This window comes from Photinus pyralis, unplaced genomic scaffold (assembly GCF_008802855.1).
Source record: "Photinus pyralis isolate 1611_PpyrPB1 unplaced genomic scaffold, Ppyr1.3 Ppyr1.4_LG6, whole genome shotgun sequence".
Taxonomy (NCBI): domain Eukaryota; kingdom Metazoa; phylum Arthropoda; class Insecta; order Coleoptera; family Lampyridae; genus Photinus; species Photinus pyralis.
Genome location: NW_022170663.1, coordinates 12,196,853 through 12,221,414, shown reverse-complemented (window position 1 = coordinate 12,221,414; position 24,562 = coordinate 12,196,853). Strand labels below are relative to the sequence as shown.

The 24,562-nt window shown below is 34.6% G+C and overlaps 1 protein-coding gene across 1 annotated transcript in view; it reads right to left on the bottom strand.

Annotated features, from left to right (window-relative positions):
- LOC116173969 (roundabout homolog 2-like) overlaps positions 1-24,562 on the bottom strand; it is a 71,052-nt gene that overhangs the window by 9,806 nt on the left and 36,684 nt on the right. The window contains exon 2 of the mRNA XM_031491712.1: positions 12,856-13,164. Within this exon, the coding sequence (XP_031347572.1) occupies positions 12,856-13,164 (309 nt within the window). The remainder of the gene's footprint in view (positions 1-12,855; positions 13,165-24,562) is intronic.

Sequence of the window (24,562 nt, the reverse complement as noted above, 5' to 3'; positions counted from 1 at the left end):
GAATGCAACGTTTGTTGGCATATAAAAAGCTCTTTGTACGTCTTTTTTGTGGATGATGACTCTTACTGTCACCATTTGTAATTTATATTTTACATGTGCCGTCTTTTTTTAGTGTGTTTGATTTTAAAATCGTTAACACGTAAAATGAATTAAATAAAAGAAAACGTAACCGCCTGGGTGGTATCGGTTTTGCATAAGTAATTTAGGTATTGGTTTCATATTTGTTTCAGGGCTTGTAATTTTGCTCTTAAACAAAGTTAGTCGTAAAATTGCCCACTCGATTTCTGCACTTTTTATCTCTCGCCTCTTGTTAATGCCTCGCATTCTTTACGCTGTTTTAAATTCTTTAATATAATAAAGGGAGTGGTCCGTGCATTGCCATTTTGGGATAATCGAATATGTGGCGTACATCTAATCGATTATTATGGAAATCACTTTTTTTCAGTCTCATACACGCCTCGCATATTTAGATCAAGCCTATTGAAATATATTTTTAAGGAGGAAGAATGAAAACACTTGACGACAAAAAAAAACAAAGTGTGGGACTTTGCATGGTGGTGACTGTTCAAATATCCGGTAATAACATTTATGTTAAGCGCATAAATGTTAAGATTTATAATGGACGAGTGGTAGTAAAAGGAACAGATGAGAATTCAAACCTAATGTGTAGCCGCGGAGGGGTTTAAACTATATTTTAGAATCCTGATTTAAAAGGCAGTGGCTTTTTATTTTGCGGTGTAAACTACGTATATAACCTTTTTAACTTTAACGTGGCGATTTTTTACCACTTTTAAGAATGTTTCCTTTGCTCTGATTTATCCAAAATAAAGAATATCATTTAATGGAGCTTTTATTGCGTTTTTGTTCTCATACGACAGTGTCGTACAGCGAGAAATTCCCCTTATATTATGTGATGGTTTTGTCCGTCCATCTGTTCGTCTGTTCCTCGCCTAACTCGAGCACAAAAACACAAAAAGAGAGCGCGATGTCAAACCTTCGCCAATCGATATCTACGAGTTCAAGGATTAGTGCTATTGACCATGAGCCGGATTAAAAGTCGTGTTTTCGAAAGCGAGCCGAGTGGATGAAAATATTCCGTATGCGATTCTTCGTATCTTGTTTATTCTTTGCCTGCTATAGCGTGTTCGCACCTCCACATGTAGTATGGGAGGTCCCACAAGCCAGCAGAGCCATTTTAGAAAAATGAAGGACGAAATACATCAGAATTATAGGCTGATTATAGGCCCTTTTTGGACACTTGAACAAATTTTCAGGCGGCATCCTTTAAAGAAAAAAACTATGGCTCTGCTGGCTAAAGACGAAGCTAGCTGACCACTTGTGAGATTTGCTTCGAAGACGAAAAATTCAGACCACAAAATTATAGGCTATTTATAGGCTTTTTTTAGACACTACAACAAATTTTCAGGCGGCATTCTTTAAACAAAAAAACTATGATTTTGCTGAATTTTCTTTCGAAATTGGTTTTTAGTCTATAACTTTTGATTGAGAAGTCTGATCGAAAAAGTACGAATTGTTTTGGATTCTACGCACCAAAATTAATAAGAAAAAGTGTTCTCCCGAGAAATTTTGGTGTAGTCGATTTTTGGTAAAAAAGGAAGGTTATACACTGCCTTTTTTTGAGCCCCGAAAAAAAAATTGTCTCAGATCGATCCGGAAAAAAATTTTCTTATAGAATGTGGCCTGTAGAATCCATAATTTCAAACAGTTCCAAGTTTGGGCTACTAGTTCAAAAGTTACAGCCCTTTGAATTTTCTTTCGAAATTGGTTTCTAGTCTATAACTTTTGATTGAGAAGTCTGATCGAAAAAGTACGAATTGTTTTGCATATTCATACTATGCGAAGTATTCGAATACTAAATATTTGTGAAAGTATTTGAGTTACAAATACAAATACTGCTTCCATAAAAGTATTTAATTACAAAGTATTTGAATACTTTAAAGGATTTGAATACTAACAAGTATTTACAAAATCGAATACTGCCCAGCTCTGGCATGTACTGTATCAATTGTATGTACATAAGCACCATACTGCATCTGGAGGTGCGAACGCGCTATAGGATCAAATACTTACCAAGTCAATGAAGCCTAAAAATTCTTAAAACTCCATAACCCTCAAAGAAAGGTTTGATTTTGATGTTTGTGAATCTTTTGATTTTTTGTATCTTTTCAATATATGCGCGGTTAAGTATTTCTACTTTTAAACTGCACAATTGGAAAACTTCCCTCCCTTGTATATTAATAGTCTAAACTAAACCATGGTAAGGGCTTTAAAATATGTTTTAAAATCAAAACTCCAATAGGTACTTTACCTTTTCAGGTAGTAATTAGTTTCACTTCAATTATTACATGCAGAATAGCAATGCAAGCCATAATCATGAAATAATTTTATTTCTCTCATATGGTCACCTTGATCAATGTTAGGGAGTTGTTTGAAAACATTATTTTTCCAAGAGTGAACTCGAAAATAAATTCTTTTTTCTCCAAACGCTCTCGTATCTTCTTAGTGCTTTTTATCATATGTGATACTAATGTGATCATACCCATTATATCTGATAAAAGATGCAATAAAACAATGTTTTTTACTATTGGAAATACTTGTAACCAGTAATGTGGTCTGTATTGGTACTTGAATTGATTAATTGCAATGAAACTCTACGCGATTACAAGCTACCTACCATCTGAAGATGAACAAATTACTTGTTTCTTAGTTAATGAATCTTTTAGATTATTAAAGTTACAGTACTTGTTGAGAGTACTGTAAAAAAACCTCTGACCGCTGATTACTGCTAGATTGAATTTTTTACAGTGAAATAGTGAAAAATAGACAGTTCTGATCATACCATTAATAGTGTAACACTTATTTGTAATAAAAATAATTTGTAGTCTTCATTTATTTTATTTACGGTTTAAACGCGTTTTTTAAATGTTCAGTGTACGTTCCTTGTATAAGCTCATGATCATGACATTGAATTTATAATAGTTATAAATTCAATGATCATGATAAGAAATTGAGTGATAAATACACATTTCAGGCAATGAGACGAAATCGATCCTTTTGATATTGCAATTTAGGGATTTATAAAGGCGCCATACTCTAATTTTATTGTACTCTATTGCATTTTAATTATAGTAGTAACTGCAAAGTACCCAACTATTACAATGAAGAAAATGGTGTAATTTATATTGTACGCATCCATCCCCGGTAGGGTACAAAACCTCACTAATTAGACTTTCTAATAAAAGCGATTGGTTGCTGAACCGAAACGTGGTAATTGATTGCAATAAAATAAGTGTATGGGAATACTCGTAGCTAACTGGAAGTTATAAAATTTAACTGTATGAGCTGTAAATAAATGAAAGGCAGCGTAATAAAACAGCCTCCAACAAATCTGCGGGACGCCATAAACAACAATTCAATCAAAATAATGACAATGTAATAACAAGATTAGATAATAAACGTCGCTGGACGATTTGCACGATATAAAATGGCAAATTTCTTGACAAAAATGGCACGTGTGCTGCACGTGTCTCCGATCTTTGGGGATTTGGTGATAGCGTCCTAATAGCTCCCTGGGTCACCATCTTATGTTGCATTAGCTTACAAAACCGCGTGCATCGATCTAATACCGTGACAGATGCGATATTAGCGTTGTTTGGAATTAATTTTAGGGTCTTTAGTTATGGCTGGAATGGTCTATCGATTCCTCTCTTTTTTGTTAACCGTTGGAAGGTGGGTCGATGGGAAATTCGGAAAGGTTAGAATTAAATTATAGTTAATCCCCCTTCTTGGGTTTTCCCCGTGTAGGTATGCGTCATAATCTTGATAAGGCACGACGTCACTTCGTGGTTGAGCAAATGAAAAGGTTTTATAACAAAATGTGTGCCACTAAAAGTAAACCATCCCTGTTTTAATATGCATGTCTTTCTTAATAGGTCAATAAAAGATGCGAACCCCAACATTTGAAATTTCCATTTTATTACGAACGCCGTAGTTATCCTTATTATATGGGTATGTAGTTTGAGGATATTTCCATATCACTTGCGTTTCCTGGTGAATTAAGTTGTCCACGGCTGCATAATTTGGCAATTTGACTCTATTTCCAGTTTAGTGGGGCCAGCTCCTCATATTTCAATTGAAGAAAAACGCCCACATAAACACTTTTCCATTTAGTTCTAAACCGAAAACGTGGTGGATATTAAATCCCTTTTACAGTTGCGACCCTTATCCAGTCGGTCCCCTTGCAATATTCCAATCACGAGCGCATTGCAGATCTAATAGTTGATGGCATTACATGGTGGCGTGTCAGTGTATTTAGATAAACGCTTTCTTATCCTGGGGGATAATATTAGTTCTCTTATTTGAAACGAAGCGGGTAACCGCCCCTTGGTAAGCCTCGGTATTACGGCTATCTGGACCGGCAGTCATTCCAATTACGATTGCAAGATTTGAGATTAACTGTCAAACCGTCACTTCAGATGTTAGTAAAATTTATGGATATCGTGGCAGCTAGTTTTCGATTGTACTTCACTTGGCTGTCAATTAATGGAGCAATTAGATCGCGTTCTCGTTATCGTTAAATATCATGTTTATAATCCAGTAAGCTCAGTAGAAACGTTGATATGAGCCATAAATTAATTAATTTTATGCCTCCAGCGGTTGTAAAGGCTCGATTTTATTTCACTACATTCACTCGTTTTTGCTCCATTGAATGCATTACGCCAGCCTTAAATTATAATTTGATTTGTATATGAATGTAATATACAAAGTACTAACGAGTTCTCGCGAGCTGTTATTTCAGTCTGTATAATATTCAAAAATATGACTATGAAACTGACAAGCTGCATTCTCCATAACACTTTTTACGACTTTAAAAACGCCTTTAATATTTTTCTCAGAGACGGTGTCATTTCTGCATATTTCTCCTTTCAAACATAGTATAAATTGCAGCTATTTTAATAACCTCTGTCTGTAAGTTGTACAAGTCTGTAATATGAAACAAATTATTAATATTCCTCAAGGTTCATCTTGTAAATATTTGCAGGTAGACAATAAACTGCGAACAAACCACAATAACCATTTTATTGCCTCGATATATAGGTACTGACCAACAAAATAGTTTGGTGTGCTGGAGATAATGCCTCGGCCATCGAAACGCATATTAATATTCTTTTTGAAGCGATAGACAGAAGCTTTGGTTGGCTGTCACATTAGTAGAGTAGATCCAAGAATCGGGCGAAAGTTTGCTCGTGGTGAATTCGCAATCGGTGGCATTTCCGAGAAATTTGTAAAACTAGGTGAATGGAGATTGAAGTTTAAGGAACCGCTAGCAGCTCTATTGCCGACGCTGCCAATAGCAAGCAACGTGTTTGGTAATTATCAGAATTTACATTTAAAGCCTCATGCCATCATAACAGAATCAGATATTCCTCATTGGAGGTGCGCGTACATATGTTCTAACTTTCCGTATAGATAAGCAAAATCAAATGAGATAAGTTTACTTACAGCACAAGAAAATTACAAAAATGATCGATGACGAACAATGAAGAGTGCGTTTGATTGAAATGAATGTACGAAATGCGGCGCAAATTGTTATATACGGCCCCTATAATTTTTTATTGCCAGAAACTTCGTAAAACCATTGTACCTTAATTAACGAGTCTCACTAAAAAACAAGGCGAAGGGAAATAAAAAGAAAATGCATACACGAAGTCAGTCAGTCACGAAATAATTAAGTCGTCATACTGCGACACACTAAGATTACAATAATTACGATTTAATAAAAAAAGTATCAATAAAAGAGCCGTAAAAAACCTGCTGAGCGGTCATTTGCTACCGCAGTAAAACGTCGCCTGGTACATTTTGTTAATGGTCTTACTTGTCTTAGTTTTGTAGTATGCAAATGTCACAGTCACACATGAGGTCAACTTGAACGATAATTAACCTACGGTGTGTTGTTTACAGTTTAACCAATTTGTTCGGATTGACTATTTTAACAACTTTATTACACTAGCATTCTTCCAGCCACGGACAATTTTAATTAGCTTTAATTTATGTGACAAACTCGACGGTACGCTTGAATATTAATTTAGATTTAGTCATTGGCATTTAGATATCCAATAAAATTACCGAGATAATTGATTCATGTAGTTAGTTCTGGCAGTTCTCGAAGTTGCAGATGGCCGGTTAACCAAGTTAGAAACTCTTGGCGACTATTAAATACACCTCAAGATAGTTATTTATTCAAGTTTCTGCACGTAATTATTCTGCGTATTCTGGACAACCAGCCTACTAATTTAATAAGGTAAAGTAAAAATGGAGTACTATCCTACCCATAAGAATTGTATTTTAGTCTAACTAGGTATATTTCAATCATTCTGTATATTGGATCATTTTTGATGTCACACTTGAACTTAGTGCATTTCCATTTATATCATGAGGCTATAGCAGTGGGGGTGCACATTTCAAACAGTACATCCCTTACATCAGGAGCGGGTCCACTAGTGTATTGCTGGAAAACTTTAAGTTTTATTACAAAAAACTTAGGAAATATATTAAATTCTCCGAAATCCAGCAGCTTAGTACGCGATTCATATTTACGATGAGTGATGGCTTGAGAAGTTCGGTCGTTGCTTTCTTTTTTGTCGTAATGCGAAGGACTTAAAATATATTAGTGTATGCATGTATAAAATGCAGTTGTAGCAACGTTGCTTGACTATAAAATAAATGATATATTAGTAAGAAACACAAACAAAAGTAAAAAAAAAGCGCTATCTTGCCGTAAGTCACGCTTTTTGGTTTGAGCTAGGAAGCTGTTCTGTCAAGAATTTGGCACCTGGTTTTTATTGAAGACGAACTAAACTGGGAATTGGTTAAAGAATTCAATAAGCTTTCACAATATGTATTACGGAAGCCTATGAGCGAGTAAAATGTGTAAGAGGACCACGCAAATAAATTTGAACACGTGGGAAAAGGAACCGATCAGGTAATGAGTACATATGTCACAAAAATTGGATGGTAGAAAACAGACGACGTTCTCAAAGGACCAATTTGCGTTTCTTTCTTCACGAGCAATCATTAGCTTTACCGGGTCTTATTAAACAGTCGCTTTCTGAACGAAAATATTCTTTGCCACAAGTTAATTTTTCCAGTAGTTCATTTTACGGATTAGTGCTAATTTTCCGAGATTGTATATGGGAACAGTTTCATTTCGCTTCTGTTTGACAACGTGCAATCCAACCCATAAATGATACAACTGTAATATGGGTTTACTTCTTCTCTAGCAAACTTGGTAGATGCTTCAATCACTATAAATCATAGTGATTGATCAAGTCAAATAGTTTGATGATTTTCCATACTGACGAAAAATCAAGTATTTCAACAAGTCTATACTTGACCTGGCTTGATATACCTAAGGAATGTAAAAGTAAAGTATAATTTATTGTAACGGGAGCATTTATTTGCGTAAATATTTTTTTGCGATTTTCCTTTGCCGAAGAATAATTTAAACGGAGTCAAGAACATTCCACCAAACAAATCGTCATGGTGGGTTCAAGTTTTTATTTTGTCGATTATAATACGGCTAGCTTTAGTCATTTTCTCCCTCTTTCGTGAGGTATTTGTTCTAAATTGTTGTAAAATAGTTGTAAAAGGTAAATTTTGCCCTGATGTTATATCCCTATGAGTAACATTTTAAATGAGAGATCTTAAAGGAGTCGAAAAAATGTGGGAATTTTTAATTTGTGATACCATCGAAAGGACCTCCGGAATTTGGTGTCCAATCTAATCAAATTTTCTCTTTCGGAATTAAAAGGGGTTCTATAACTTTCGTTGTGAAGGGGTCGGGGCAGGGGTCGGGGGTTATCTATTACCTAACTTGTCAACTAAGAATCAAAGTTAAGGTCTATGTGAAGTCTGAAATGTAATTCCTGTAAATTAACCGCATTTCAATTTCAGATCATTAAGTTAATTATAAGCAAGGAAAGAGGTGGCCATTTCAAAGTAAATTTTTTAATTATCCAAAATTGTGACAGGTAGGACTAAACGCCATGGAAACACATACCACAAATCGTGAAAAAAAGTAACTCTTTCCATACGACTTTTTGATAAAATTAAAGTCCGGTAATTTAATCACTATGCAAAAAACTACCTTTTCGTTTTAAAATTACGTAATGAGAAAATTCACACTTACAGGCAAAGTAATTATCAGTTGCTAATAGCAGCCTTTGGCTGACACCCCGGCTAAATAAAGCCGTTATTCTTGCAGGGGTATTAAGTTTTGTGGTAGACCAAATACTTTTATTTGTTTAATATATGAGGAGCTTCTTTTTAAAATGCAACAAGTCCATTTTTGAGTTTGATTTTGAGTTAGGACAAGATAAATATCTCAACAGATTTTATAACGACTATGGATTCCGAATTTTTTTTGTTAATGGGGGTGTTACTTATTAAAATACGGTATTTTACAAAATCTGTGTCAATCATTTTGATTATTATGATTGATAATAAGGGTTGACTTGAAATTTGGAAAATATAGACTTATTGCACTTTGAAAAGAAGCTCCTCATATTACTCACGTATAGTAAAAGTAATGCATCACAAATATTCCTTTTATAATTCTTTCGCAATATAAAATGTGTCCATTGTTTCTCATTAACTTTTGCATTTACCCATATTATTTGTCAGCGAAAACGACAAGCGATGGTGATCATAACTAAACAAAAAAGTTTGGTATGTAATAGTGTAGTTAGTTCCTGTTAATTGCCTCAGAACCAGTACCCGTTCTTTGTGTCTGAAGAACAATGGGAAACGGACCACACTCTTAATATGCTGTAGTGTTAATAAACACCTCCATTATGTATGTGATGTGAACTCATTATACATTCAAACTCGTTTAAAATTCCGAAGCCGTCCTAATGTAAATGTGGAACAGAACGTCCATCTACACATTAAGCTGTTTCCGATCACATTCTCAATGAAAATAGGAGACAAAGTTTTGTGCACCTTTTGCATTGGACATGGATAACAAAGTGAGAAGCAAAGATTCTAAACTAGTTACGTATTCCCATCATTTCCGTTGCAGTGTGTGCATAGTTATATTAAGGTCCCCCTCATGAATATAGATGACTAATAGACAATTAGGAGTGCAACTAAACCAGTAGTGAGTACGTAGGGGCATCTTAAAACACATGTGCCTTCACACACGCGATTCCAGTTTGTTAACAAAGAAGACTATGAATTTTGAGAGATTTAAAAGATTATTCTATTTGTTTTATGAAATACGAGGGTGCATACTTTAACGATCCCCATAAATTCTTATGGTCTGATTTCTTAAAAACGCGTCTCACTTTTCGCATATGTTTATTATAAACGTCAAACTGTAATTAATAGCCTCTTGCACTGAAATGCATTTTTTTACTCCCAACGTCCCAAAGTAATTTCCATATGTTGTGGTTTCGTTGGTGACGCTATAGCATTTCGTTACATAAACCTTTTGGTTATCGGTACAAGGATTAGCACTTAGGTTAATGATATCAAATAATTACGGAGTATAAAGACGAGGGAATTGCTTTATGTATTTAAACTGGCAGCATGTCGAACTGTGTTAACACACACTCGAATATATTCGCGAATGTAATACTAATTTGTTGGTGAATTTGTTAATTATAGCATCCACCTTTCCGTTTAAGCAAATTTACCATGTAAAAAAAAATACTACCGTCCAAGTCGCATACGTTATTTGTATGAATACAAGATGTTTTTGAATATTTACCCCAAAAAATGATCAAAATATTTAATTTGGTACCGGACAACACCTTCAAACAGTAATTCTGTTGCTTTATCCTGTTTTACCATCCCCATATTTTTATACGTAGCTATTTTGCACGCGAGTGAGGCAAAATCAACCTAAATATTTGAATTTAATTTTTTCCTTACCAAACCTTAATTAAGACAAAATCAATCTCTTTGCGTGAAATTCAAATTAATATTAATTTGGGCCGTTGAACCGTATAATTTATGTAATGGTCATCCGATTTTATACGCATGCATTAGGAAATGAGGAAAACTTTTAACAGTTAATTAAATGTGGTGTGCAACGGAAGTTGTTTCCCCATTTTTTATGTAGAAAATTGTAACTCGCTTAAAATGTCAGTCTTAACATTATTTACTAGGCGTAAAAGTGGAGAAGGAAAATCGGAAAATACGCGCGAAACCGGTAAACTGCAAGCACTTTGTTTCGGAAAAAAACTAATTTCCGTTGTATATTGGGTAATTACGCGTTAAATCGTTTTAGAAAGGCACGGAGAAATGTTAAAATTCTTAAAATTGAGCGAGTCTATGCGGGAAATACCTGAAACTCGTGTGTTTTATGTACTTTCACAACCCTAAGCAGTAAAAGTCACCCTTATTCGCTGTTGGTAATATCGACCAGTCGCTATGCAAGCCATTATGGCCAGACAACCAGAGGGGTTGTTATCGATGTTGAGGGACACATTTTATCCAACTCATTGCTCTTTACGCCATGAAGTCTCGCAACATATGTCAAGCACCAAGTGACAATTTTGCACTTTAATTTCGTCTTCGTAGCGCAAATTTTTGGAATTCTTTATACCTATACGCTTTAAATGATCGAAGGCAGGTGTGAGCTTTTGATTGGCAAAGCTCCTAATTGACTCTAACTATAACGTGGCATTACCTATGACGTGTGCCGTTAGTTTTTATGGGGCAATAAACATAATTTGATGACTTAATAACTATTATTACCGGCGGTATTGATGGGATGAGCGAACTTCTGCGCCTAGCAGATAGCAGCAAAGTTGAAAAACAAAGACAAATTGTCCAATTCGTTTCACGTAATTCAACTTTAGTAAAAGTTAAATTACGAACTGCTTAAGATAATAAATAGCTCAATTAGTCAAATTACGAGGCGACGTATTTTATCTTTAACTTTCAACTTTAGTACCAAACGATCCTATCTGGGGGTGCGATCAATTAAAGCTTTGTGTAGGTGGTCCGCTAATTTATGAAAACAACGCGTTATAAGGAAACACCAATAACGAAATTTATGTGGTGACATTTTATTGCCATGTGAATGAATACAAATGTCTCTTAACACTTTCCCAAATGTGAGAATACTTAACACTGACATAAAAGTGGGTGGCAATAAAATGGTTCTTACTACAAAAAATTCCAACGCCGATGAAGCAATAGTCTACACCCTATCCTGACACTTCGCCATTTCACCAAGTGGAGTTTCTCCTTTATTACGTCATTAAGTTAAATACTGTCAATCTAGGATACCCAAACTAGAAAAGTAGATTTCCTTGTAGCAGAATGTTCTACGATCTTGATTTTTATTTCTAAAACAATTTGAAAGCTGTCGCTTTTAATCTGTACTAATTAGGGGAAATCGAGGAAAAGCACTCTACCATTTCGCTTCCAGCGTCAATATATTTTTGGGAAATCGGTAGTAATGTGATACGCTGTCGCGAACGCTGTCGTTATGCAATATTTATATTGTCCAGTCAATCGATTTAATTATTATAAAGATGAAACAAAAAAAGATGGGCATAACGTGACCGTATTATATTCTAAGTCTAATGTTTGCTGCTTTGTGTGATTAACAAAGGGTATCAATTATATTATGTTTACGTATTCGCAGGTTACTTTTATATAGGTTTATGTAATAAAGAAATGCGTATAAACAAATACAGCACACGAGCTTCTGGATGCATAGGCTACAGCTACAGATAGTATGCTCATTTTGAATTTCATGCAATTCGGTTCATAACTAACGGAGATGTCAAAAGGGCTTCCTTATTTTTTAGTCTAAATTTTCAATTACCATTCACGAATTCCTATCCTTATCTCCTATCTACAAATTTGATAAAGAACCCATCTGCAAAATTTCGTCGTAATCGGTCCATTTGTTTTCAAGATATCGTGCCAACGGACAGACGGCCAGACATCCCAAATTATGAACTCGCTAGGAGCCCGTTAATTATGTGAAATAAATATAAACATTTCAAATGCTGCAATTAGTATTACTTAATCATTTATCATTTTGAATAACAGATTATTATAACATTCAAGCGACACAAACATGACTTGTATCAAAGAGTAACTAATTATAATAATTCTTTGCTTGTATTAAAGAAAAAAATATGCAATAATCATGCAAACCCCCTCATGAATTACTTTGTGCGAGTTTTAAGGATAAAATTTGAGATCACTGTCTGTATCGATTGATATAATGCATACAAAAAAATAAAAAATCTCAAATTTTATCCTTAACATTCGCTCAAAAAAATTCGTGAGGAGATCTGCAGGATTATTGGTTATTTCTTGCTTCTTCTCAAAAGTCATACCCGCTTTTGCAATTTAGATCAGAGGTTTCGCCTATGAGAATAATATTACTAATTTCTGACGTAAGTTACCTTTCTTAGCATATCATAAGCATGAATGCAATTAATTTGTGACTGAGCTAACCTCGTGGCATGGCTAACCCTTTTTAATCTTGATTATAACAAACTGCTGTTCATACAATTTCGATGAGCCCCAGAAGGCATAATAAAATACAATTATAGGGTAAATTTGAATATTAAACTAATTTTGGTGATGTAATGTTTTTAGAGCAAACTTCGATATGAGATTTGGGTTGAGTCCTTATTAAGAATTTATGTAGCGAATTTAGTTTCGGTTCAGATAGAAATAACAAAACTTGAAGGAAGTTTCAAACTACTGAAAACAAACCGAAACCGATCTATATAACGGTTGGTTATGCAAATCCGTACTATAAAGTTTACATTTAGACTATATGCTAAAAGTTATACATACCGGCAACTTGCAGAGTGGCATTACGGCTCACGGCTGATCCGGCGATATTCTTAGCGACACACCAATATACTCCACCATCTTGCTCCTTTTTGCTATTCACCGTTCGTAGAAAGAACAGAGAGCCGGAGGGTAGCAAGACTCGATGGGATTTGTTGTCGACTGGTGAGGTTCTTACGGGTTCTCCATCCTTAAACCATTCAATTGAAGGTTCGGGACGACCTTCCGCTTTGCAATTTAGAGTAACTGGCTCATTCTTGGCGACTATTATATCGGAAGGATGTTCACTTATGCGCGGTGAACGGTATTGTGCTGCAACGAAAGAGAAAACGGGAGGTAATTAAAATTGTAGAGCACACCAAGAGAAAAAAAGTCACAGATCAGACTAAATCCGGTACAAACGAGCACAAACAGTATAATGGTCCATTAGCAGACATCATTAGTCGAATGATATTATTTACGTTTGTACTTCAAAAGGATCAAAAATATCTCAAGTTTGGCCGTACACCAACGCTCCTTTGCTTTACAGAATTAGACACGTTCTGTTTACCTAAACGTTTTCAGGGTAGGTTCGCATTTTCCGTACATAGAAATATTAGACACGTATCGTAAGAGCCCCAAAAGATATAAAAATCGGCTATGATTCGGATTTCAAACTAGAACAGGCCAATTGGGACGACTTGAAATCATCGCATTTTGAGATAGGAAAGTTACTTCCTTATTCCGCCCTGTTCTTATTGCAGTACGTTTTACAATTCCCTATATATTCGAATATTGGCGTTGTAAAACAAGTAAAAAATACAGATAAAAAGGGTTGTGTAAGCGGTAAAATTTTCAGAAGTTGAATGCATCTCTACCTATTTTGTAAACTAAAGCAGGAATATAAAAGAAACCGGTAATATTTCTCTGTTATTGCTGGAATGGCACTTTGGTACAACGAAACGAGGTGCAATTTACGTTTTATGCTTTTATATATAAAAATCCGACAGAGATTGTGCTTTCGGCCATCAAAACTAATTGGAGCTTTATTTCAAATTGACGCCCAGACGAAATTGTTTAACTTCAACTTAATTGATTTACGTCTCGTGGAACCAGTCACCTTTATCTAGGACATTATAACATTTTGCGCGTATGAGCGATGAAACTGGTCCTATAAGGGATTTATGTCAACTTGATTTCAAATTTCTCACAACCGAGACGTCGCACCGGAATAGTTAAAAAATGCATTTTTTTGTCGTTATCAGACGCAGAATTTCAATTTTAAGTTTTTAATGTACATTCACGGGCACCGAAATGTGTGAAGATCAGAACTATTTTTCGCACCGCCGGCGCCGTTTAGGAGTGCGGTATCTTAGGACAGGAATGTAAGTGAATTGAAAAGGGGAAGAAACCTATGCGAAGCCCAGGACTGGATTTACCAGTAGGCCCACAAGGCCCGGGTCTAAGGGCACATAGTTCAAAGGGGCGCACGGTTGCCAAACCAATTTACATTTTGTCAAATTGCAAACTTTTAATAATTTCAGCTTAACAAAAAAAGAGTTGTAATGAATTATGCAGGATTCTGCAACAGTGCGTCGGTCTTTTGCGAGCTCATGCCTGGTAAAAAATATTTTAAAAAACCTTTTGTGCAAATATCAACTATATATGGTTGCGCATCTATAGAAATTATTTTTAAATGTACAGGGTGTCCCATGCTTACGATGTAAATAAATAACTAGAACATAGGGGTCGGCAACCTTTAGTTGTAAAAGGACCAAATATTTTACGCCGAGATTAGTGCGGGCCGTAGTTACAGTATAACTCATGGTATACCTACAATATTTGTGAACAAATATTTTAATTTAAAACTTAAAAAATGATCAAAATCCTCGAGTGAGATGGAATGGACTTCGGCACATTTCTGTGTGGCAGATCAGTATTCTATTATCCAGTTTTAACCCCACCGTCAATAAGACCATGTCGAAGGCTATCACCTTCCTTTTGTTGGTACCCACTTCCGACGTTCCGTTCACCCGCAATTCGCGTTTGAAGTTTTAACTCCACCATCAGTCAGATCTTGTGGGGGGCTACCACATTCCCTTTGTCGATGCCCAATTCGCATTTTGGTTTATTTCGCTAAAGATCCTCCACAAAATAGGACTCCATTTTTGGGGCACTTCTCACGGCTCGAGCTTTTATTGGCGATACGAGAAAGAAAGACCATGATTCGAGCTGTAAGAAACTTTTGCGCACCCAAAGTCGACAACCACTCGACGACCTATTTATGTACAGAGTGGCCCAAGTATAATTTCCATCCACAAATAAATGTTCGATTCAATCCAAATTATATTGAAGTGGAATCTAATTTTTTGAACTTTTCATCTCAGAATCGTAGGCAAGTTAGCTCCTTTTTTTAAGAAATTTAAAGGCACAATGGGTCTTATTTTGAGATTGTAATTTCAGTAAACCTCTTGGAATTATTGTACAGAATTGAAAACGGCACACTGTAAAACCTAGGTAACCTCTCTAAAACCAACCTTCTACGTGCTGCGATTGCCGAAAAGAAAGTGAAATAACAAGACACATTTTGAGACCTTTGTTGAGGTATTTTTTAGGTTTTTTTGTCTGCTATTTTCACGGAGATCGTGTTCTTCCTCTATAAAAAGTGGTTTTGGTTCTTTTTCATATACATATAATGGATTAGCTACAGAGGTGTTCTGATTTTATTCTGTGTTTGTGGATAAGGTAAGTAATTCGACAATAATTATAAGTCTAATTACGGATATGTTCGTTATGTGTAGATTGGATACCAGATTTAAATAGAGATCCTGTTGTACAAACTGCCACTACTGTTAATTTAATTATGCAGTGAGCACGCAGTTCCCTTTTATGCGAATGCCATAACAACACACTTGACCTGGCCATAATAAATGATTTAAAAGCTTTCGCAATTTTACCAATTTAGGGCGAGTTTATTTAATTAATTAACGTTGGACACACACGTATAAATTATAACATCTATTACGACAATGCCAAATTAGTTTTATAATTCCAATTTTCGCTCCTAACGAGATTTAAATTCGTAATTGCAATTTAACACAGCTGTGAAGTTTTACAATTAATCACTTCTTAAACCGGGAATTAACAAATAATTTAGTTTCGAGCCTACAACACCTTTTAAATGGGGAAATTACAGGTACATCCGAATCTGAATTAAGCATATATAGGTAGGCGTTTTAATATAGTTATTACTGAGATTGTATCTTTCACTATATCTCGAGATGCTTAGCTTACTTAATGATAAGGTCGATAAGGAAGGAAAATAGAAATCTTTAACATAAAAGGAAACCGCCGGTAATTACACTCAACTTAAATTTACATTCAAATCCACAACTCGGCAATTAGCTGGAGAACTTTACGATTTTCCCAGAAACACAGAGAGATGAGGACATTAACGAGTTGCATTTATGTACACAAATGGGGTATGTGTGAGGTGTACACAGTGTATTGTAATTTCCCATTACTCACACCTAATAAAACGAAAATGTTACCGCCGGTACTAAATTTCAGCTTGCCGAGAAATTCAATTAAGCCAATCTTGTGCACTCATTTAAGAATGTCAAAGGCGCCGAAACACCTATAAATTATTGGCCACGAGTAATTAATTAATAACCTGCAATGAGTATATAAAAATCATAAATAGACTCGAAAATCTCTGCGGTAGATCTGATCATTAATTATTGACCTGTAGTGTTACGTGGGACGAGGTTCCTTCGACGGCACAACAACGGGTGGATTGTTGTTTTTTTCACGGAGATTTAAATATTTATGCATTGTGCGCAAGGGGTATTTGATTAACATCCCTCTTTAATCTTCGTATTGAATTCATCTATCATGATGATATGACATGCAATACGAATATACGATCAATAACGCTTGACGTGAAAACAAAGGACGGATAAGGAACAACGAAAACACGTTTATGTGTTTTATTAGAATGATGAGTAAAACGGTGCCATTTTATTTTATTGGTTTCATTACGCGTCCTTTTGGATTAACAATGTTGTCGGGTGGACGATAATAACATACCTATCTATACATAGAACATTATTGTATAGTTGAATGGCCAATTACTGTTGTTATTTACGTTTTATTAACGTACGGGGCGGTAAATGATAGGTTAATGCTCTACATTTACCGCCGTTTCGTTTATATTCAATTAAAAGCGATACTAATTTTTGCTGGGTTAATATAGACAGTTTTTTTTTGCTAATGAAGTTACCCTACCACAGTGGATTGATTATAATTTTCAATGTATCGGACTCAGACATTTCTGGGTTCATTTTTCGCTTATTAGGTATAATTGCTGATGAATTTCCAGTCGCGTCACTGACATCAAAACAGAAATCACCCTCACAGTATTAGCTAAATTTATGTTTAATGCCTGTAGTTGAGTACAGTTTTTTTACTGCCGTACTAAAACTTTATCATTATTTAGTTGAATTTTAGTTGACACGCATCATTTTACAACCTGCTATTGCTGTCAACAGTCTAATGTTGATCCTTTCAATTAATAAACTTTCATTTTAAAACTGAATTTACCCTCCTCCGTATTAAATATTAAAAATATTACTGAGGAAGAAAATTGGTTTGATCTTCGAAAATTCAGGATCTTTTGCGCTGTATTGATGTAATGCTGCAAATTTTAATAATAAAGCGCTGGTAATTTTTACCTTTCGTGAGCGTGGTCATCTTTGTCAAATGGAAAATCAATACGTTTCAAATACACCAGGTATGAGATGATGTTCAATCATTTAGAAAGTTGACGACTTTCTGGATAAAATTAAATCATGTTTCTTTCAATGATTTCTTCGATTATTTTAATGATTATAGTAATTTTTTGTACAAGTAAGCGTTTCGTCACTAATAGGGACGGATAAGTAGATTTTAGATTAAAGCGAAATTCGGCGTTTTAATACTTAACGGCCACGTAAAAACTTACAACATATGAGCAATTGTGTTCATTTTTGGTACGACTCTGATTCTTTGATTAGGGAAAATCAACATATTTTCATTTTCATGGTTCATTCATAACTACAAGAAAATTGGACGTGTTTATCGCCATAATAACAGCAGCCCCAATCTCAAAGAAACAAAATACACGCGGCTCACTAATAATACGTGTAAGAATCGCATGGCAGTGTACAACAACGTATCTAAAGAAAATAACTTCTTTTGTATTCCTTTCACATTCTCGCCAACAATCGCCTACGAGTACTATCAAACCTATCCGTTATGTACAGGAAATAATTAATTTGACAAGAGAAGTGTCAAAATATTGTATAAAACGCGCTTCCGATAGACTTCATGGACGGAGTACAGTGGAAGTCAGTCATTGACAGATGACTATTGATTTATTAAGCAGACAGTCTCTCCGTCTCTCGTGTAATTCAATTACGTACGCCTGTTGGAAGGTAAATCGATTTATCTAATTGCAACAATATGGTACCTATAGAAAAACGTCAATCGAGGATTCTTTTTCAATTATTGAAAGACTGGTATATGTAGCAATTTGTAGTCCTTTTAGGAGTGATTTCAAGCTTTTAGTGGATGTGACAATTTAAAATTGCAGCAGGACATTTACGGTCTTAGTAAGCTTAATGCATATAAAATACTAATTTAAGAAATATGTCGTAGAACATGAACTAAGAATCCGTGACTTGTATGTCTTCGAGTATACCCATTACGCGAAAATCATTACAAATTTTCTGTTGCTTTAATTTGTTCCACCCGAAGTGTGAAAAGCGAAATGTGTCATCGTAATAAACGACGGCATTTATAACGACATTAGGTCGAAAACATTTTTGATCAACGGAATGCTTAAGTAGCTAAAGAAATGGACGGTATAAATAATGGACGAATGTTTCAGCACTTTAAAACTCAGACGATTGTAAATTTTTCCCCTGTCAACCCTCGCGTCTATTTGCAGAGCAGAAAAATAAGATGCCAGCACATTACACTACAGTAATTAGGTTTGATTTGTGTGTGGTATTTATAAATAAGTTCGCATTTTCATTGTTGATCTTTTTTTCTGTAAAAGTTGAATTCATTGAATTGATCTTAATTAAAATTCGGTCTTAACGGTTAGCAGCATCAAAAGAGAAAAGCCTGTTTTTATCTTTGTTTTAATCAAGGAATACGTCGTTGTTCCGTTGCAATTGCTACCACTTTTATCTCTCGACAAAGCGTTAGCGTACAATTAAAATTTAAATTGGAGTGTACAACGCGGATTGAATAAAAGTGTTTTTGTTCAATGACCAAATATAAACTATGGCCCAGTGCATCTTCTCTTAGATTGAAAAGTGTTGAAAAAATCGTACTGCTTGATTGCAAAACGTTTGTAAACTAACACCCTTTCAACATGTAAAACGTACCAAAGAATGTTATGTATTGTCCTAAAAACTGGTACTATCTCATGAAATCAGGCGAAATGAACACAATTAAAGTCCAAAATTTGTTCCCTTTATTCTTTGCCCCTTTCAAAGCATTTTTCTGAGCTCGATTAAAATATAGAACGCCACCTTACGCAATTACATTGCCAAACAATTTCAAAAATTTACGCATGCAAAAGGTTTTACCGATGCGGCCTAAATTACTTTAAGGGACAATAACGCAATTAGTGAAGCCTTAATAAATATCTCTACAATACCCGAGTTTAAGTGTATTTCCGGCGCGTCTTTGTGGAAAATTACAATTTTCGAGAGAGAAAATTTCGCACGTACCTATTAATATTTATTTAACGAGCGGAACTATAACGAAATACATTAATAAAATCGAGATTAAAAGGGTCCTCATCTGAAATTGCTTTTAAAAGCTGGACCATTTAATTTTAAGGAAATACACAAAGCAAGACAAAACGAAATGGTGACAAAGGATTTTATTTTCTCATTAGGCTTTTGCTGTTAAAACAAAAAGAAGGAATTTATGGAAATGGAGTGGTTTTTTTGCGAAATTAAACTGAAATAGATTATCAAGTTTGGGCAATTTCACATGCGACAAATGTTGATGACATCTCGACGTATAATGTGAATTTTAACAAGATACAGCTCCATCCGGCCCTTTATTAAATAAAGAGATTATAGAAGATATAATTTATTAAACAATTTGTTTTAATAAATATTAACGCGATTCACGTGCGATTTTGCGCTTGCGGTGGCGTTGAGTGGTGCATGGAAGGTTGGGGATCTCTAGCCTGGACATTCTTAGTAGCTGTTACTTATTTAATTATAGTCCTCTTGATGGTCTGGACTCTAAGATGAATTAAGATTAATGAGTCTAACGACTTGATTCAGTTATAACGAACGAGACCCAAGTAACCACTATTTACCAACGCCGCGAGGGCGTTGCTTTATACTTCACCGCTTAGATGAGTAAAGTGGAACTTTTTATGCACAACAATCGCCTTTATTTATTATGTATCAACTTGGAGATGGTTTGAAAAATCAACATTAAATGCGAGACCTTCGAAGTAATTTTGTTAATTGCCGGTTTGTTGCGCAAGGTAACTATAGTAGGTTAGTCTTTGACGTGTGGTGCGTTATCTGTACAAGTTACCTTAAATGACCTACCATTAGTGGTTAATGCGGCTTATTTATCATAAAGATAACTCTAATTTCGAAAACTTAATTCTCGAAATTTGAAACGCACTTATATCACGTAATTCGAGATAGCTTATTCCATTATGCTAAAACAAATATTGATTGGGTTTGGGAAAGTTGAGTGTGTATAACCAATTAAGCTAATTAGCTCAGAACGCTGTAATAGGGAATAGATTTCATTCTACATACTTAGCAAAATTTCTCTTTGTTTTTCCAATAAATGAAGATGGGTTACCTGAGCGGCTTTCTATACCTCGTTAGACGTTGAGTTCAATAAAATACTTTTTATTCAAAAGCGCTAATAAACCGAAAGTTAAACTCAGGAAGCAATACCTAATTAAACAGTCAATTCCTATCTATAATAACACAACTTTTTGAATAAATATATATTACAATCCAGATACCCCCTAAATGTTCTCTATTTTGCAGTTATTTATTTTAAAAAATGTACTTCCTAATAACTTTCTTGTTACTATGGTGAACGTTTTCCTTGAATTATAAAATTCAGCAGCATTTTTAACAATTAATAGATGCATCTTCTGCTAACTCGAAGGTGGTGTAATATTGTAAGAAAGAAAATTGTCTCAGTACCTAGAATTTAAATTGATATCGATTTTCGAAAAGAAACAACTAATGATTTATTCAAAAGAAAAATAAAGAACCGGATTTTCTTGCGGCAGCGTTTTTCTACTACAATGGTATGGTCTTTCGAAATTGGTTTTTGTCCGTTTTGGATTCTACAGGATAAAATCTATTAAAAAAGTTCTCGATTAAATCATTTATTCTACAACAATGTATGTTCTTTCTATACGTACCGAAATCGAAAAATTTTAGATTGACATGAAAAATTAGTCCTTACACAAGGTTGATTTGATGTTTTTCATTAGGAACTACGGAAATTGTATGTCACAATTTGAATTCAAATTTTAGCAGCAAAAACTGTTTAAAACCACAAATAATTGTTGGTACAAATTACTTCCAAATTTATAGGTGACAATTTTTTAACTAATTAGTCAATTGTCTTATTAAAAAAATAACTAATTTGTAAAAAATTTCACCTGGAATCACAAGATTACTTTTCTTATGTTTCTGATTTCATTGGGTTTCCCTTTTTAATTAACCATACTGTAGCGAATATTCCAGAACTCCCGATAGACATCAAGGCGCCATGAAAATTTAGTAATCAGCTATAAAGAACGATGTGATGTAATCTTTCCTAGAAATATGACATGTTTGAACATTCTGCAACGTCCTTGAGCACTCGAGAACATTCTAAGAACACCCTTGATCAAAAATAGAGCTGAAAATTCATTTTTATTATCACATTTTTAAGGATCATAAAAACCTGTAAATGTTTTAATGAAAAAAAAAGCTCCAACACATTTTAAAATGGAAATTGTAAAGCTCAGATGGAACCACATAACCTATATGTTTAACCTCTTACACAGGCGAAGTATTTCTTACTTAGTAGTGAATTCCGGGACAACAAAAATGTTCTTATTTAATACCAGCACTGCACTTCTGGTTTCAGAAATTTATAGTAAGTTTCTCTGTGTCAATTTCAATAAGTTACACCAACACAAAACTCGAAATATTTACACTTGTGCCATAACTGAATACGCAAGGAATGACCATGTTTAAATTTAAGAAACAGTAATAAACAAAGCTGTAAAAATAAATATAATTTTACGGCTCCACCGCAACAGCAAATCAAAAGGTTTCTGTATTTATTTAAGGATCTTAAATAAAAGGATCAGTAGGATCACAAAACCTATAAATATGATCTATAATTATAAAAATACCAAATACAGCGATGGGTACTCCTAGATAAAACGCAAGTTAAATTATGAGCTGCAGCAGCTCCTATAATTGAATGAAGACATCCAATTCAATTAGTTGCTCGCCGTATTTGAATACCGGCCATAATAACGAAATTTTATTTATATACCAAAGACAGTTTTCTTCCAACATTTATTCTCCCAAGACAATTAAGATGAAGAGATTAAATGAACGTCAGCTTTAATTCATTTCGCAGACGAACAAATACTTTTTCCCCAAAAAAGATCGCTATCTCTGCCAGCTACGGTAAATGTAAACCCACGTGTTGCAAAATATTATTTGTAGTAGCAAGTCACGATTTTTTTAATGTGAAAAGAGGCTTCTTTGAGAAGACGCGGTATTACTCATATTATTAATGGGCCGCTGCTCTTCGAGCGCGATAATCATCTTTTTGAGACTGTTTCAGCGGATTTTATTGATTAGGGGCACCTGGTGCTTCCCTTGGCGGGTATTTCGACAGTCTCTAAATAATTAGAAGTCATCGTGGGAAACCTATTCGTGAGCTATTTATAAGACGCGATCTGAACAAAATTAATTATTGCACAGAGTGCCTCACGACAAGTTCGCCATAAGAAAATTCGTGCCTGTACTTTGTAACACTCACCCCTTAGAACTCGACGAGTTTGTTAAATAAGTGCCAAAGTGTTTATATTTTGGGAACGACTATCTGAAACACTTAAGAGGGTTGAAGTAAATTCAATTAACTTATCTCCGTTTCATTTTCGTCGCATTTTTAAATTATAAACTTATTATCTAAAGTGTAAGTTCGTTTTTGCTTTTAGACCCTTTCGAGGCGAGACGTCTGTTGCCAATCAAATTACGTACGAGAAAGTCCGTTCTTATATTCCTACGCTTTCTAGGTTCAAACTGAAAATGGAAGAGTCGTAAATGTTCTGTTGTTTCGATCTTTATTGTTTAAACTTCAAGATTAGAGTAGTTTAGGTTTTAATAGTGTGTTTACATCTGACATTTATTGCCTGACATTTACTGCCTGATTGCACTATTTCATGATATTGTTTGCATTATAACATGAGACATCAAGCATAAATGCCATGACACGCTATGCCTTTTTCGCGACATGAAGAACGAACCTAACCACCTCATGTGAAAGTCGTTTATCTTTGTAGTATAGTATGGAACTATACCAGCATCAAATAGAAACAAAGCAGAAGCTAAGCACTAAGCTTTTATAATACGAATTACTGAAAAATTATACCAACCTCTCAAAGGCGGTGCGTTAATTGCTAAGCTTAAAATTTAAAGAGTAGGTATTAATCATTTTTACTTTAGTGGTGAATTTCCACGATTAAAGTGAATTGTTTCCTAGATATTCGAAAATGTGTTCAAATTAATTTAATACTATAGCGAACATTCTAGCAATCCCGATAGACATGGCGCCATGGAAGATTAGTCATCGGCGATTACAGCGAAGGCGCAATCCTTCCATGAAAAATGACTTGTTTATTGTAGAACATTCCGAATAGTTCTAGAACAATTGTCGTTTACTATATAAGCAAATTGTAACATATTTCAGTGAGTTCCAACTTCGATGCACTTGAGTTATGTTATAACTGTAAGTGATAAATAATAATGACTGTGATAAATTTATTGGTAATTAGTTGTAATAAATAAAATGACGTAATTAAATTAACGTTACAATACCTTTATAGTTCTTTTAAACAGACTCATAGTCGAAAGAACAAAAATATTTCAATCCCGATTTCAATATCGATATTAACTAACTTCAAATTTCTATTCCGGTATCCTATATTCCTCTTACTTTACACCATCCCCGCTTCTTACAGCGTTGCAAATTTTCGACTGAGTTTAATTGAGAAATACCAGAGTTTTTTCATAGCAAATGGCACTATATAATTATACTTTCTGGCAGACCAGTCGATAGTCATTTCATGTTAAATGAAACAAATTACGAAAACTGCATTACAAAGCCGCATGAAAGCTCTTGTCCTGTGTAACTGAAAACGGTATTATCCAAACACGAATATTGATTACCCAAAATTGCTAAAACAGGTTGGTGCACAATTTGCGTTCAATTAAATTAGCTACTCCTTAGAGTATAGGTTTGCAGTTTAATTAAACGATGAGCATTTGGTTGAAAAAATTACCCTCATGAGATCGTTCGAAGTAATCAAAAGTTTCGCGAACTGAAAGGGTAATAATAAATGAACAAGTTCAACACTACTTCTAGTAGGATCTCTTGATTCTACAATGGA